Genomic DNA, 18,365 nt, shown 5'->3' on the forward strand with positions numbered 1-18,365 from the left:
AATTCATGGACACAAAGGGTTAAAGGGTCGTCCACAACGCGGTCTACACTGAGAGAAAAATGTATGATATTTGGAACTATAATGGCATAGTAAAAAGATTATAGTTAGGAATATCTTTTTTATAGTAAATGTCACCATAATGTTTGTAATATTTACAATATAAGCATAGTATAACTGACTCATGTAAAACTTTTACCAAGAATTATAATTATTTGAAATAAAAAACATAGTAAGATAGCAAATATTAAATGGTAAGAGAAATTAACTATTTTATATGGTCAATACAATTGGAATATTTGGAAAATATGGGTACATATAACTATATTCTCAAAGCGTGCCTTACTATACACATAGAGTAATAAAATGGTGACTATAAATGTGTGTTCATTCTGCTATATCTTCGTTTTTGGATGAACTATAAATATATATTTGAGGCCAAAACAAACTGTAAAATATAGTGAGCTTATAGTTATTCCAACAATTTTTTTCTCTCAGTGTACAATTATTTTTTAAAGTGGTAGAGCTATTCTGCGAATCGATCGACTCGTGAAAAAATGAAAAGTTCCATTCGCCGATGAAACCGCTTCAACGGCCGTATGTGTTTGTTGTTCGAAGTACCTCGCCTGCAAAAAACACAAAGAAACACAAAGTCGATTCAAGCCATCCTTGTTGTTCGTTCCGTGTATATTTAAACGGCAATATCGCTGCGTGATAATTACGCAATAAAACACGCGCCTATCCGTTACGTCTCAACTGGTAAGGTGACAATGACTAATTGGATATACTACATTCTAAACGAATGACACACCGGCTCGTGGAGAAAAAAGGTTGTTTTGCATGCGTTTATTGTGACTCACTTTTCGAGATGTTCGGTCCGTTAAAATAGAAAATGGAACGATATCGCGCGGATATTCTTTGTTCTTTGATTTATTCAATGCCCGTTAACGCCTCGAGCTGTTCCTCTTCCTCCTCGCGATTTACATACCTGCGAGAGCAATGTAGAATTTGCTCGTTCGTTTTCATTATGGAATATTAAAGATCTTGGATCTACAATCTCGTCGGATTAAAGAGCCGTGCACGAGAATGCGATGGTGCTATCAAATATTAGATTTTCCCGATTGCAGCGTTGTACTTGTGACTACAACCAGCAGTTATAAGCGCGGCGCTGCAGAGAAGAATACCCTGATTGTACCGTAGAATAATCCTGTCGTCACGAGCGACGAAGAGTCGTGTTGTCGACGACGCGTTACATTCGTTTGAGCGGCAATGATAATTAGAAGGTGAGAGAGGGAGAAAGAGCGTTACCCAACCGTTTGCCATTTGTGCGAAAACGCTTCTCGCGGACGCAAGAGTCCTTTGTGCGATTTTTTTCCTCTTGTGTTTCCGGGGAACGGCCGTAGGATAGAAGGATCCTTTCATTACGTACGTCGAGACACGAACGTTCGTTCGCGTTCCCGTGGCGTTTGGAATTTCGACGAGACTGAACGCCCCTGTGAGAATGCGCGGCTACGTACGTGAAAGGGCCCGCTATCTTACCTTGTCTCCTCCGTACACGTTACACGTGTCACACGTATGACAGAGCTCCGTACGTGCACTTCTGACACATGACAGTTACGGTGACTTTTGTCGTTGGCTGCCGCCGCGTTCTCCTCCTCCATTTCCTCGTCGTCGCCGCGAACGACCGCTGGATGCCGAGCGCTTCCGGGTGAAACGGATTATATCGCGTTGCACGACGGAAATGGACATCTTTCGCCACTGGCCGCTGAAGATTTCGTTCGTCTGATTGGCAGGAGCCACGGAGAGTAGCGACGTTACGTCCGCGCGTTTGTCAGGTTTGTTATGTTTAGGCTTGTTCAATGTAGAGAACGAGACGACGCGACAGGATTCGGCAGCAGGTGTTTCATTTTCGTGCGCCTCTGATACAATTGGTGATGTTATTCCTACGAATGACTGAACGGCTGATGGACGTTTCTACCAACACGCAGTTAAAATCTTAGGCTAAGATTAAGTCCTTGTCTGAATAGAGTTTAAACTCGGATTAAGCTTCAATCGATGTTGGTAGAAACGAGCATAAATTGAACTGACTAAACCACTCAGAAAGATGTCTAGCCTAAGTAGGATTCTAAATGTCACAGTTAGAATTTGTCGCTGCTTTTTTGCATCTGACGTCTGTAGTAGACAGAATTTATAGCAGCAGCATTATCTGCGAGCAAATTTAAATACATTACACATTCGTTTGTTTCTTGTCTTTTGCCACAGTCAATTTTAATAAGAAATGTGACTGGTCTTAATTTGGATAGACAGAGGGACTTTCTTGCTTTCACAAATAGAAATAGAATTTCAAATAGAAATTCTGTCTCTGCCATCTATGTTGATTGAATACAAAACACATGCGATATCGCAGTGTTCACTATTCATGTATTCATCTTAATTAGTTATTCCTACCTAGATAATTATGCTCTATGCTTGCAAGACCTTTTTTCTGAGTGTATGACCAGTTGGGAAAACCCAAAGATTTCTAATGGTCGGAATATAGTTTTACAACGTCTTGACATACATAGCAATTGTAGCTTGAAATAAAAACTACAAGGAAAAATACATATTAATTCCCGCTAAAGAGCAATTTATGGAATTACCAGAACTGTGAGGGTTCCCAATAGCACGCGGAAAACAGTCTGGTTGGCGCGAATTTAAGATTTCGACTAACTAAATTTCTGATGAAACATGCACTGAGAGAAGAATTTAAGAAATATTATCAAAATTTGGTTACTATTACTAAATGGTAGACGTAAATATAGCGGGCCAAAGCTATGGCAATACTTATTAATTAATTTAGTTCTGTAAAATAAATTATCGTTGTGTGAATTTCAAAAGGGTTTACCTCGGAAATTCGTCTCTCTCTCCTTCTCTCCGTTCCTTCTACCTCTTGCACCCTCTTCTGCCTTTTTTCTTTCAGTCTAAAACGAACTTGTCAGGAAAAATTTTCTTTTTATGACGAGCGCGCGTGTGTTTTAGAAAAATATTTAATCAAGCTGATCGCGTTTATCTAACAGTTTTACATAGCAATATAATGCATTTATTCTAACTGAAAACCTTAATTCTCAAATTGAAAAGTAAGTTACTTTATCATAATTATTTTAATAAATAGTTTCAGATTCAATGAAATTAAATTATATCGTATAAAAGGGGAAAGGGGAAAGATTAGAGTATTTTACAAGTATGCTCAGTCAATTGCAAATATCGCTTCACGGTAATAATAATTAATAATTGCAATTTTTTATTGTACAAAATAATATGTCTAGTATTTATAAACGAAGATTTTCCAAAAATAAAAGACACTTTATTGATTGTGTTATTCATTAATATTCTTTGAATTTTCTCGATCTTTGAATTATCTTCGATTTTGTCTCAATTTTCTTTTCTCATTTTTTGCTTTTTGTTAATATTCAAGTCGTAATTAAAATTTTGAATACTTTTTTTTATTGGTTCTTGTAAATAACACACTTCTTAATATCTCTACACTGAGAGAAGAATTTAGTAAATATTATCAAAATTTGATTACTATTTCTAAATAATAGACGTAAATATAGCGGGCCAAAGCTATGGCAATACTTATTAATTAATTTAGTTCTGTAAAGTAAATTATTTATTTGACAGAAGCAAAATTTATTTGCTTCCAGAATATATTTGGTAAATAAAACTTATTGAATAGTTGAGCAAAATAAGCGATTTTGTAATAGTTACAAAATTTTTGGTAGGTTCAACCAACCATCTGTAATAATAGATATTGAAACGATGTAATAGCTGCAAATGAATGAATGTTTCGTTGTGCTGCAACAAAATATACTTATACTGGTAACAAAATAGGACTCGTACCTATTGAATCTTTTATTACATGGGATATAACAATTTCATAACAATTATCAAATATCTGTTCATAATTGTAATATATTTCATATTAAATATTTAACATTAAGTAACTATTACTAAATTATTTAATTGATGTTACTGTGAATGCAATTACGTCATACTCCCGATCTATTAAATATTTGGTAATTATTATCATATTTAGTATTAGTTACTAAGGATTCAGCGAATTTGTGTAACTAAATGCAGTTTGTTATAGTTACTAGTCTTTTCTCTCAGTGTGAGCGAAACAGAAATCCTAGTTGAAGTTATCAGAATTCTGTTTAAGTCAACCCGAAATCTTGTTTTCTCTTTCAACAAGATTTCTGGTCGATAGGATTCTTGAACACTTGAAGTGAAATTTCTTGAAAGGAGGGAGGGAGGGAGGTTCGCGTTTATACTTCACTAGAAATTTGGTTAGTACGACCAAACCTGTTTTTCCGGGCGCGATGTGGAAGAAAAGGCCTCCATGGGAAAGAATTTAAAGAATCAACGTTGCTGTACGTAGCAGCGATCCGCGACGCGTCCGTGATCAGTGCTATTAATAGCTAATTACGTGTCGGGGGCAAAACGCGATTGATAGTCGATTAAGCGCCGATTATTGCCTAACCGGGGCGCGCCGCGATACCTTGGCCTGCCTGCAAAAAGCAGGATACTTTCCATTTTTCTTATCGCCTCGCGTTACGGATAGTCCAGCTGGTGTGTGTAAGTGTATGTGCGGATGTAAGTAGGTGCCACTCGCGTGTGCGATCCTGCAAAGTCGCTACGCGCGGTCGTGCATGACGCCGTGGTGGCGAGGGTTCTACTTTCTTCGACGTCCTCTCTTTCTCTCTCCCTCTCCCTCTCTCTCTCTCTCTCTCTCTCCTTCCTTCTCACGTCGGAGCATCGCGAATCGGTCCCGTCGCACATCGTATACGCAACGGGCCGCGCGGTAACACGTCATACACCGACGGACTTATGTATTTAATAAACCTACCCGAGTTCGCTTTCGCGTAATAAATTGCAAGACGGCGACTTTTCCTGCTGCGAGCTAAATCTTAACGGTACATCTCCTCGTTATGAACCAGCGGCGAACGCAACCGCAACGTACTTTCACGATCCCCGGCGATCTCGATCGCCTCTAACCCGAAGCGAAGGAAGACAGAAGAAGAAGAAACGGTTCTCGGCAGCACGCCAGTGTCAATCGGTGATTAATCCGATCTGTAATCACGCGGCGTTGTCAAGACACAAAAAAATCCGCTAAGAGCGCAGTCGTGCGGGAAGCGTCGAGAAAGAACGACGGCGAGGAACGCGGTCATCTGTCATTACACGCACCGAAAGTGTTTATTAGGGAGGCAAACACGCGTCGCATTTATCCGCCACGTGAACTGGACGCGCGATGCAGCGCGATGCAGCGCGTCAACCAATGGTTAGGTGCACGACCGTCGTGATGTGTGAACGGAGAGAATTTTACAGTAAAAAGAATTTCATTTTCATGTATCTTCAATCTACTCACAAATAGTTAATTTTACTAAAACATAATTTAAGATTTTGAATGTCGCAAAATGGGGCTAAACTTGGCCGCATTCCTTTACAGCAACTTCGAAAGCCAATTTTTCCAACCTCTTGATAAGTTAACTAACAGTTAAATCATATATCTGTCTTTGTTTTTTCTCTAATTATACTAAATTATACTAAATTAAAATTCATAACTTTTCTAATTTAATTTTTCTTTTCCTTTTTTTGACGTAGTTTTTCACAAATAGTTTAAAAATCTTCGTAAATTAGACTTCATAAATTAGAATTCCATGTCGAAATAAATTGAAAATTTTTGTAAATGTATAACAACCGTTTGTTTTTTTTGCGCCACTCTGTATAAAGACAGGCAAATGATTTAATTTTTCCAATTTCTTGATAAGTTAACTAATAGTTAAATCATATATCTGTCTTTGTTTTTTCTCTAATTATACTAAATTATACTAAATTAAAATTCATAACTTTTCTAATTTAATTTTTCTTTTCCTTTTTTTGACGTAGTTTTCCACAAATAGCTTAAAAAATCTTCGTAAATTAGACTTCATAATTCCATGTCGAAATAAAAAATTGAAAATTTTTGTAAATGTTTAATAACCATTCGTTTCTTTTACGCCACTCTGTATAAAGACAGGCAAATGATTTAAATTAGTTAATTTTTCCAACCTCTTAAGTTAACTAACAGTGAAATTATCATTATATCTGTTTTTGTTTTTTCTCTAAATTATACAGGGTGGCGCAAAAGAAATGAACTGGTTTAAAAAATTCACAACTTTTTTAATTTAATTTTTTTCCTTTTTCCTGTCAGTTAGTTTACCAAGAGGTTGATACAAAGGTGGAGAAATCGGGTCTGAGTATGTTAAATCACGAAATTCAGTCCCTTACGACTGGCTCCACCGCGGCTCTCGTTGAGATCTCTAATTAGCGGCGCGATTTCGGGGCGAATTGTCGCGGGCAAACGGCATTGTCCGGCGCGAGAGTCGTAATCGCCGCTCGGTGCGACTGTAAACGCGCACGTGAAGAGAGAGAGGGAACGAGGGCGGACAGTTTGATGTATCACACGGCGGAGAAAGAGAACGGCACAGATCCACACGCCGTGATCTATTCGGCCGTTTAGCGCGGCGACGGCCGACGCAACACACGCGGCTTTGGCGCTCGACCTCTTTGCGCCTACGTGGGAGGAATAGGAAGTCGTGCATTAAATCCGAACCTCCACCTTTCAGCGCTTAAACGCCTCTCAAATGGCACGGCCACGGGTCGGGCCGCCACTTCGAGCGCACAAAAGCGATTGCGCCCGTGATTACGCCCATTTCCGAATTAAACGCGACGACACGGCCGGCCGGACTCGCGACCGTCGAATATCAAACGTCTAGCCGGCGCTGTTCCCTTCAGAACGATCGATCCTGCCGTTGGTCGATCGAGGATTCGTGTGTACTCTTTAAATTTCTTGGAGTGAAAATACTGCCACTCTTGCAGTAAGAGTGAAATATTCACTCCCATCGAGTGAAACATTCACTCCTATGAAGAGCAAATACTGCCACAGGAGTGACTGTTTCACTCGATTCGAGTGAATATTTCACTCTTCTCTAAATTATACAGAAATTATACAAAAATTTTCAATTTATTTCGACATGGAATTATGAAGTCTAATTTACGAAGATTTTTTAAGCTATTTGTGGAAAACTACGTCAAAAAAGGAGAAGAAAAATTAAATTAGAAAAGTTGTGAATTTTTTAAACCAGTTCGTTTCTTTTGCGCCACCCTGTATAATTTAAAGGAAAAACAAAGACAGATATATGATTTAACTATTAGTTAACTTATCAAGAAATTGGAAAAATTAAATCATTTGCCTGTCTTTCATCCAAGAAATTTAGAGAGTATGCTTGAAAAGAAATTTTTATTTAATTTTAATTTATTCAAGTGTTCTCTTATATAAAGTCACAAGAGAATACTTCTAAAATCAGAAGGAAAATATTCCAAGCACAATATTATTCCTCTTCACACATCAGAAGTGGTGTCAATCTTGCGAACCTTTCTTATTATCATATCATCAGTCGAGATTGCCATTTAATTTTCGGTGAAACACTAATAGTTGCCTGTTGGTCGGAGCATCTCTGCGACATATCGATATTGATTAATCGACAGTGCAAAAAATTATGATCTTCGTCGTCCCGACTCGTCAGCCCTTTCTCTCCGTTGCTCCTTTACATTTCACTTGATCATTTAAACATTTATGTACATTTTATGCTCTTTTTTTCTCGCAATCCTTTGGTATTTATCATCAGATACAAGAAACGATACTACGACGGTGTTGAGAAGTTCTCGTGAAACTCTCGGACTTTCTCGCTCGCGCGTACGGAGCGGAAAGATCCGGCCTCGACCGTTCACTCGTGATTGCGTTAATTGCCGAATTAATGAGGTGACCAGACGCCGCGTTTTCCCCGGGACAGTCTCGGTTTTCCCGCATCTTTTCGAATGCTATCCTCGAATTTGCTCCAGATTCTGCTGCTTAGAATATTTTTCTTCTGATTTTAGAAGTATTCTCTTGTGATTTTATATGAGAGGATAAAATGACACATAAATAAATTATAATTAAATCAAATTTCTTTCCGGACATATATACGAATCCTTGATCAACCAACGACAGGATCAATCGTTTTGAAGGAAACAGCGCCGGCCAGATTCGGCCAAACTGTCCTTGTTTTTAGAGGATTTCTAAAAAATCCTTCTAAAAACAATTTCAGAAAAATTCACAGCTCTGGTAAATGCAGCAGCTTTGCTTTTTCTTAATTTTAAGGCTCCTGACTCTCGCATTGTCTGTCTCTTTTTAATGACATCAGAAGCGGGAAAATGCATGCTAAAAATTCTTGCGAAATACGTTGAAATAAAAATATATATCCATAAAATAACACTTGCAATCGATTAAACAAATTTGTAAGATATTCCGTGCACTCCCCTTTTGCTCTAACAATCAATAATTTGTCGTAAATTAATGTGACATACAATTCATCTTCATAATATATTTCTTCGCCTATTTCTATTTAGGTTAATTTATAATAAATTATTGATTGTTAGAGCAAAAAAGAAGTGCACGGAATATCTTACAAATTTGTTTAATAGATTGCAAATGTTACTTTATGAATATATATTTTTATTTTAATTTATTTAATTTTTATTTTAACGTATTTTGCAAGAATTTTTAGCATGCATTCTAGCATGCATTTTCTCGCTTCTGACGTCATTAAAAAGAGATAGACAATGCGAAGGCCTTAAGTAAAAATAAAAAATAGTTTATATTTTTACTCTATGCATTAGGCCTTCAATGTTATTATTTTTAATCTAAATCTATTTTATTTATAGATATTAATATTTGTAAATAAAATATTGTATATATATATATATATATATATATATATATATATATATATATGTATATAAAATTTTTATATGTTTATAAAATGTGTGTATATGTGTATAATATTTTAATATAAAATATATGTATATAAATATGTATATAAAATTTTAAAATATAATCTAAATCTATTTTATTTATAGATATTAATATCTATAAATGAAATATTGTTTCATATATATATATATATATATATATATATATATATATAAAATTTTTTATATATATATCTTCCCTACTTCGCACATTTATGAAGTATCCTTGATTGGGACCTAGGAAAATTCTGGTCATCTTAGAATTAATTGCGAACCTTAGAGTTCATGCGTCTCTTTTCTATTTGCGGTTCGATCCGCTGCGCAGCTGTCGGTGGCAATGAAATTCCGGGAGGAAGATGCGGAATCTCGACGTTGCGTTCTTCCTCTTCTGCGGCTGTCGAGTGACGCGCAAATGAGCCGTTCAATCTCGTGCAAATACACGTAACGCATCGTGAATGTCGAATTCGCGGCAGTGCGCGAAAAGACGTTTCAATACTCAGCCGGTGTGTATTTCTGGAGTCGCTAAAGATAGATTTTTAGAAATTTCTCACACCAACGTGTAACCAGATTAATTAAACATACGTCGAGTTGCGACTCGCCGCTCTCCTTTCAGCACCGTTGAACGGCGTGACGGTCAGCGACATTATACCGTCTCATTAAATTACATACACGAAGGAGAAAATTTGGTTGGAATAACGAAATATCTGGCGAAACATGAGCCAGAATTCCGGTTGAAATTGCCAGAATTCTGCTCGAGTTAATTTTGTCATTTTTTCTGTGTGCTAACTTCAGTCAGGATTCTGGCTCGTTCATGTTTCACTACAATTCGACTATTTCAACCAAATACTTTCCTGTACATAAAATATAATTGATTGCATTTGAAACATCTTCCTCTTTTCAATTCAGTCAATAGTCAAGTTTTGCACGATCAACGGGAATAAATGCGACAGTTGACTTGTTAATTACACCGAAGAAATTTTGAGATCTTCACCAGATGTTAATTGAGTTCTCTTCCCTTTACGGGTAATAAAGTACTATTATTTTAAAGACCCACTCAAAGAGCAACATCGAGAGGAGGCGTGCTCAAAGTGTATTATTATTGCCGTGCGAGTTCGGTCCTCGTCGTAAAGGATGATCAAGAACGAACAACTCTCTCTGTATCTATCAGCATCTCGTTACACGCGTTACTTGCCGAGCAAATATCGATGTGGAATCGTTTAGAAATAGACACAGGCGCGCGAGAGATGAGCGACGCGACGCAACGCGCGTGCCGCGCGCCTCCGTTCGACATCTCTGTCTGTGCATACTTGATCTTAATTGGACGCATAGTGTCTCTCAAAGTATGAATAGTGTCGTGCGCGCGCGCGAGATGATGAAACGCGAAAGGATTTAGCCTTCGTCTTCAAGGCTGACCGCGCCGGCACAGCCGCGAACAATCGTCCGGACCTCGCGTCGATTTCACACGACGCACCTTCGTCTTCGACACGCCGAGGAGGATGCTCCTCTCGCGCGCCACGCGAGGTAATGTCAATAATTCAATTTCGCACTGTCGCAACGAGCCGTGAAAGGGGGGAAAAAAACAAAACCGGGCCAGACACTCAAGTCTGATCTACAATATGCTCTTTGCTTCCTGCTTCTTTCTCTTTATCTCCTTTTGACTCAAACCTTAAGCTTTAAGCCATAAAAAGACAGAAGACAAGGAACAGAACAAATGCAAAGAGCATATTGTAGATCAGACTTCAGCCAGAAAAAGTTAGAAGACAAGAAACAGAGAGCAAAGAACACATTATAGATCAAGCTTTAAGCCTGATCTACAATATGCTCTTTGCATTTTGTTTCTTGTCTTCTGCCTTTTTCTGGCTTAAAGCTTAAGGTTTGAGTCAGAAAGAGATAAAGAGAAAGAAGCAAGAAGCAAAGAGCATATTGTAGATCAGGCTTTAAGCCAAAAGAAGACAGAAGACAAGAAACAGAACGCAAAGAACATATTGTAGATCAGGCTTTAAGTCTAATCTACAATGTGCTCTTTGCATTGTTTCTTGTTTTATGTCTTTTTCTGGCTTAAAGCTTGATCTATAATGTGTTATTTGCTTCCTGTTACTTTTTCTTTATCTCTTTCTGACTCAAGCCTTAAACCTTAAACTAAAAAAAGACAGAAAACAAGAAACACGAAATAATGAACACATTGTAGATCAGGCTTAAAGCTTAATGTGCTCTTTGCTTTCTGTTTCTTTCTTTTTATCTCTTTTAGACTTAAACTTTAAACCCTAAAAAAAGGCAGAGAATAAGAAACAGAGAGCAAAGAGCGCATAGATCAAACTTTAAGCCAGAAGAAGATAGAAGACAAGAAACAGAACGCAAAGAGAATATTGCAGATCAGACTTTAAGCCTAACCTACAATGTACTTTTTGCGTTGTTTCTTGTTTTCTGTCTTTTTCTGGCTTAAAGCTTAATTTACAATGTGCTCTTTGCTTTCTGTTTCTTTCTTTTTATCTCTTTTTCGACTCAAACTTTAAACCCTAAAAAAGGCAGAGAATAAGAAACAGAGAGCAAAGAACACATAGATCAAACTTTAAGCCAGAAGAAGACAGAAGACAAGAAACAGAACGCAAAGAGCATATTGCAGATCAAGCTTTAAGCCTAATCTACAATGTACTCTTTGCGTTGTTTCTTGTTTTCTGTCTTTTTCTGGCTTAAAGCCTGATTTACAATATGCTCTTTGCGTTCTGTTTCTTGTCTTCTATCTTTTTCTGGCTTACAACTTAAGGTTTGAGTCAGAAAGAGATAAAGAGAAAAAAGCAGGAAGCGAAGAGCATATTGTAGATCAGGCTTTAAGCTTAATTTACAATGCGCTCTTTGCTTTCTGTTTCTTTCTTTTTATCTCTTTTCGACTCAAACTTTAAACTTTAAGAAAAAGGCAGAGAATAAGAAACAGTGAGCAAAGAGCACATTATAGATCAAACCAGAAGAAGACAGAAGACAAGAAACAGAACGCAAAGAGCGTATTGTAGATCAAGCTTTAAAAGCGGCGTGTAAACGCTCCGTGAACGCGACACAAAACGTGACGTGTGCGCGCACGTGTGTGCGTGTGTGGATGTGTGCATTAACGTGTATGTAATTGAGACTCGCTTCGATGAATATGCATGGACTTCGTTACGTCGAAAGATGCAGTCGCATTCCTCGGATAGGAATGATAAAGAGAACTGGATCTCACAGTATGTGGGAGGGAGAGGAAGGGTGCGGGCGTTGACGGATACATCGAACAAAGATTTCTCGATCGGTTGTTTCCGATGCAAGAGCAAAGGAGAGGGAACCGCATGTGCCCTCATTGCGTTCCCTTCCAGGGTCGCGTCAACTTGAGAATGCTAATGATATGCCAGCGCGTGGCGAGTCATAAAGAAAATCAGCTTCACAGTCGACTAATTGGACTAGTATAACATTACAGCATAACGCGTTAAGACAAAAAGAAAAGAGATCGTCGTGTAATTTGTATATTTAATAGATTTCGCGTGCTCAGCTGCAGCGTGAGATAAACTTAGCCTGAGCTAAGTCAAGAAACATGAGTGATTTAACGCATAACTAGAAGGATATCATGTCGTAGTTCTCGTTTTCCTATGAACTCCTTTCGAGTTCACTGTGTTTCTGCACCGAGAGAAAGGATATTTAAGAAATACAGAAATATTTACTCGTTCAATTCACATGGACTCAGTGTGTCCACGGCAGGTTAATATAAAATATTAAAAAATTTTTTTTCAAAATTTTTTTCTAGTTCGTTTATATCCCACCAAACATTTGATTGATGCAAACATTTTTTCAATCAAAAAATAGGAAAAAGGGCAATTCGAGTTCAAGCACAGGACTAATAGTGCTATATGGGTAAAAAACCTTCCTTGTGTTAGGAAATCGTTTTAGAAATAATTTGACAGATATTGCTTATTCTTGCACTAATAAATTATCAGGTTTTATTCGTGTGCATAAAGACAGGTTGCCTCTTGGTTTCCATAATAACGTTGTATGTAGGTTGCAATGCAGTGGTTGTGATGCGTCTTATGTTAGTCAAACTAGTAGAAGACTCTCTACACGTATTGCCGAACATAGGAGAATTCCTAGGAGTTCTATGGTGGAGTTAATAGCCATTCAGGAACATCGTTTGAGGAAGAATCATGATTTTGATTGGGATCATGCCAAAGTTTTACATGAAGAATGCTTTTACCTAAAACGCCTGATCTCAGAAATGATTTTCGTCAAATTTCAGAAGCATGGTCTTAACTCACAAAAGGATACTGAATATTTGGGCACCAGCTACTGCGGCTTGTTATGAAAATAAACTTTGTTTTGGTTTTCTTCTCTTCCACAAGTCGTTTTCGCAATGTTAATGCTAGGTATATAAATCTGTAATTATTTGTATTTCGTAGACGTGGCGATGTTATCGTTGACAGGATCGGTTTACTTTTAGCTCAACAAAGATATTTTATATTGTCAGTTTTAATTATTTATTATATTTTAATTTTACTTATTTTTTAAATTTTATTTTATGATTTTTATAGTTATGATGGCTCTTCTCAATATTAATTAACTACTTAATATTATTTCTGTAACGGTCTTGTCAGCTTTAATATTGCGATTAACATTCATGTCAACTTACGCAGATCTTTAACTAATTGTAATGCGTTCGTGTCGTAAACCTTGAGTTTTTATTATCACTGAGGGTTCATGGTTGAGCCGAAACGTATGATTGTTTTATATTGATTATTCATGTTCAATAAATATTACACGATTTCCTAACACAAGGAAGGTTTTTTACCCATATGGTATATAACACTATTAGTCCTGTGCTTGAACTCGAATTGCCCTTTTTCCTATTTTTTGATTGATATCTTCGTTTGCGAGTTCTTATTTCTTTCTCTAAACATTTTTTCCGTAAAGAATTTATATTTAAGTAAATATGTTAATATTCGTTGAATAAGTATTTCTTATTTCTTAAATATTTTCTCTCAGTGTTAGCAGGAGTAAACTGTTAGTGAAGGAACATGATGAATTTCGCTCAAAGCATAATACATTTCTTAAAAGCATATTTTAGCATCTTAGCACGTTTCTAAAATATAAATAGAAAGGTTACATATAATATAAAATGAAAGGATAATCGACGAATGCCGACGTATTTCTCTTACAAAATCCTGTAATACATTTCTCGCTCAAAGCATAATATATTTCTTGAAAACATATTTTAGCATCTTAGCACGTTTCTAAAATATAAATAGAAAGGTTATATATAATATAAAATGAAAGGATAATCGACGAATGCCGACGTATTTCTCTTACAAAATCCTGTAATACATTTCTCGCTCAAAGCATAATATATTTCTTGAAAACATATTTTAGCATCTTAGCACGTTTCTAAAATATAAATAGAAAGGTTATATATAATATAAAATGAAAGGATAATCGACGAATGCCGACGTATTTCTCTTACAAAATCCTTTAATGATTTTTGCCATAAAATTCTCCCTTCGTGTACAATATCGTAGGCAACTTTTTCGTCTTGTCGACTTCGCAGTCATAAATTGCGTATCACGAATTCGCGTCGGAGCGATGATTTAACCGAACGCGGCCCTGTCCTTTTTTTTTGCAGCCGTAGAGAAAACGTTCTTTGATCGCGGTAACACGCGCGTGTAGCGCGCGCACACGTGATAGCCGCTGGTTGCGTCGCGTGCTCTCGCGCGAAATACAATCGTAAAATGCGCGGATACGCGACGGATAATAGAAAGTGATCTTCGGGGATAGATAAGGGAAACGCGCGCAGGAGGCGGCCGGCGCGCGTGAGATCGTGGAAATAAGAAGAGAGCGGCAACCTGGATTGCTTCCAAAACTCGTGTCCCACCTTGCAGAGAGCGGCCTCGAGAGAAGGGAAAATTGTAAGCGGCGGTGACTTTTGATGACGTTCGGCCGAAGGCGCGTTTAATCTTTCCGCGTGACAAGTCGCCGTCTGTCGTTACAGAAATGCGGATCGACTTTAATTGAATTCGTGGAATATTTTAAAAGGTTCTCGGCACACCACATCCCTTTTGCACATGGAAAATGCATCTTGCATTCAAGCCAATGTTACTTGTTTCATGTATAAAGCCTGATCTACAATGTGTTCTTTGCTTCCTGTTTCTTGTTTTCTGCCTTTTTTAGTTTAAAGACTGATCTACAATATGCTTTCTTGTTTTCTGTTTTTCTAGCTTAAAGTCTGATCTACAATGTATTCTTTGCTTCCTGTTTCTTGTTTTCTGTCTTTTTTCAGTTTAAGGTTTAAGGTTTGAGTCACAAAAAAGAGATAAAGAAAAAGTAACAAGAAGCAAATAACACATTATAGGTTAAGCTTAAGGTTTAAGGTTTGAGTCAGAAAGAAATAAAGAATAAGAAACAGGAAGCAAATAACACATTATAGATTAAGCTGAAGGTTTAAGGTTTGAGTTAGAAAGGATAAAGAAAAAGTAACAGGAAGCAAATAACACATTATAGATCAAGCTTTAGTATCTCTGTTACGATTTTCCACCTTTTTGTATAAATTAAATAAAAATTATTATACTTTCTCCGCAAACCTATCATAAGTTAATTACGAACATTAAATTCAAAGTACATTCTAAATCCTAAGAAGGTTTTTATTTCAATTATGAATATTTAATATTAGTATATTTTTTTTTTAGTTTTTCATATGCTGCTTTTCTATCTACAAAATATTCTTTCGCTTTCACTTATACATTACCAGCGCGCTCATTTTACATAATTTTTCTCTGATCCCCGCTCTCTCTCCTACATTTATCTTAATATACTAAGGGCCGGTTTTCAATGATAGTTTAAACTTAGATTTCAACTTAAACTCTGTTTAAACAAAATAAACATATTGTTAGAATAGAGTTTAAACTTGAATCCAAGTTTAAACTGCTATTGAAAAACCGGTCCTAAAGCAATTCACACACCACGTTAATCAAATATTCGCACTGTTATAAACTGATTGTTGAAAACAGCCATTGCTTAAAAGAGGGAAAGTAATTTGAGTGGTCGCTTTCCTTAGCAACGGGACGATATTTTTCTGCGTGTGCTAATCGCGACGGTTTCGACATTTCTGCTTTCAGGTGTCTAACAGTCGGTGGTAACTGAAGGCCGACGACAGCATGAGGAACTCGACGTTACTGAAATGGGCGCAGAATTCGGCGAACAATAAGAATCAGCCGAGCAAAAACGGAGGTGAGTAACCCCGACGGGCTCTCTCTATGCGACCGGTATTGGCAAATATGGCCAGCGTGACGAAGGTTGAAAACCATCGCGACTCTTGTTCGCAGGAACGAGTAGGAACTGGATACACCCACCGGACGCGCTCCAAAAAGGACATATCGCCTACCTAGTCAAGGTACTGTGTAATCTCTTTACTATGAGCACACACTCTCGCGAGTCATAAAAGAAGTCAACGCGATGATATCGCGTGACTGTCATTTTCACGCGTCCTGGTGTATTCGTTAGCGCGGTTTTGATAATTGGCCGTAGCTACGCAAGAATGATCCAACCGACACGAAGTACGTTTCGCGACAAAAGATGAAGTTGGAAATTGTCTACATGATTTCAAAAGTACAGACAGTTCTAACAAGTAAACCTAAGAGGTATACTCCGATTTCTTTCTAATTTGGCACAAATGTAGAAGTACAAAAAATATTTAGGTTATATTTTTTCATTTTAGCCCATACACACTTTGAGTTTTACGGGCAGTTTATAGCTTTTTAATGTTCTCACTCCTATCATCAAGTGCAACAAAAATGCATAAGAAATAAAATTGAATACAAGATATAGGCGTTTTTGGTTTGCTGATTATAAACATGAAGTCAAATGTGTAAAATTATTTCTATAAATAATGAAATGTTTAAACATGTAAAAAGTTGAAAACAATTATTTATACAAATAATTTCTTGGTTTTGCCGAGATTCGAACCATTTTTGACTAATTTAGTACAGATTTGAAATATTTCGGTTTGAATATCGGCTAAAGAAATTTATAATGATTCATGTCTCAGCTATGCTGATTTTGTTAAAATTTTAATTAAATTTACCGGATTTCTCTCTTTCAATTTGGCCGAGATTCGAACTATTTTTGACTAATTTAGCACAAATTTCAAATATTTTGGTTGAAATCTCAGCTAAAGAAATCTAGAATAATTCGTGTCTCAGCTCTATGACGATTTTGTAAAAATTTTAATTAAAATTGCCAGATTTCTTTTGATTTAGCCGAGATTCGAACCATTTTTAACTAATTTAGCACAGATTTAAAATATTTTGGTTTGAATATCGGCTAAAGAAATTTAGAATGGTTCGTGTCTTAACTATGCCGATTTTGTGAAAATTATTTTACGCATTGTCCCTTTCTTTCTCTCTTTTCTTTTTCGATCCTAAACATGCCGCCCGCCTTGAAACAACGTTTCAAACGCATTCAAATAAATAATTGGGACGGACGGCGTGAATTACTTTACTATTGTTAAACCGAGTGCCCATTGCATTGAGCTGAAACGAAACGAGATTATCCTAGTTGAAATAATGATAAGCGCAATTGAACGACATGATAAAAAAAAAAAGAAAAAAAGGAACATAAATGAATAAAACAAAATAAAGAAACGCACGCAATGATAAGACGAGTCGCATCTTATTTACAATTAGTCGGTTCGCAATCGACTGGAAGGAGACAAAGTTTCACGATGGGTCGGCGATACTCCGAATTAGAGGTTCGGACAGTTATTACGCGTGTAAGATTATCCGCCCCGGGGTAGCATTGAGTCACCCGGCCGAGCTCCCACACTGAGAGAAAAAAATAGTTGGAATAACTATAATCTCACTATATTTTATAGTTCGTTTTGGCCTCAAACATATATTTATAGTTCATCTAAACATGAAGATATAGTAGAATGAACACAGATTTATAGTCACCATCTTATTACTCTATATATGTGGTAAAGCACCTTTTGGATATTCAAACCAAAATATTTTAAATCTGTGCTAAATTAAAAATGGTTCGAATCTCGGCTAAACCAAAAGAAATCTGGCAATTTTAATAAAAATTTTTACAAAATCGTCATAGAGCTGAGACACGAATTATTCTAGATTTCTTTAACTGAGATTCCAACCAAAATATTTGAAATTTGTGCTAAATTAGTCAAAAATAGTTCGAATCTCGGCCAAATTGAAAGAGAGAAATCCGGTAAATTTAATTAAAATTTTAACAATATCAACATAGCTGAGACACGAATTATTCTAAATTTCTTTAGCTAAGATTCAAACCGAAATATTTCAAATCTGTGTTAAATTAGTTAAAAATGGTTCGAATCTCGGCTAAACCAAAAGAAATCTGGCAATTTTAATTAAAATTTTTACAAAATCGTCATAGAGCTGAGACACGATTTATTATTGATATCGCGTTCGGTAATTTTCTGAAGGACTCTTGAAGCTTTCAATAGCGAGCTGTGAGATTCTTCCAAA

The 18,365-nt window shown here is 36.7% G+C and overlaps 1 protein-coding gene across 2 annotated transcripts in view; it reads left to right on the forward strand.

The window, feature by feature from the left end:
- Positions 1-18,365, forward strand: part of LOC116844513 (PTB domain-containing engulfment adapter protein 1-like) — an 84,439-nt gene that overhangs the window by 50,883 nt on the left and 15,191 nt on the right. For both annotated transcript variants that reach the window (XM_032816123.1, XM_032816124.1), the window contains exons 2-3: positions 15,984-16,095; positions 16,191-16,258. In XM_032816123.1, coding sequence (XP_032672014.1) covers positions 16,023-16,095; positions 16,191-16,258 — 141 coding nt within the window. In that variant the 5' untranslated portion in view covers positions 15,984-16,022. The remainder of the gene's footprint in view (positions 1-15,983; positions 16,096-16,190; positions 16,259-18,365) is intronic.

Source organism: Odontomachus brunneus, unplaced genomic scaffold (genome assembly GCF_010583005.1).
Source record: "Odontomachus brunneus isolate Ranch 3 - 2012 unplaced genomic scaffold, Obru_v1 Obru_scaffold_042, whole genome shotgun sequence".
Taxonomy (NCBI): domain Eukaryota; kingdom Metazoa; phylum Arthropoda; class Insecta; order Hymenoptera; family Formicidae; genus Odontomachus; species Odontomachus brunneus.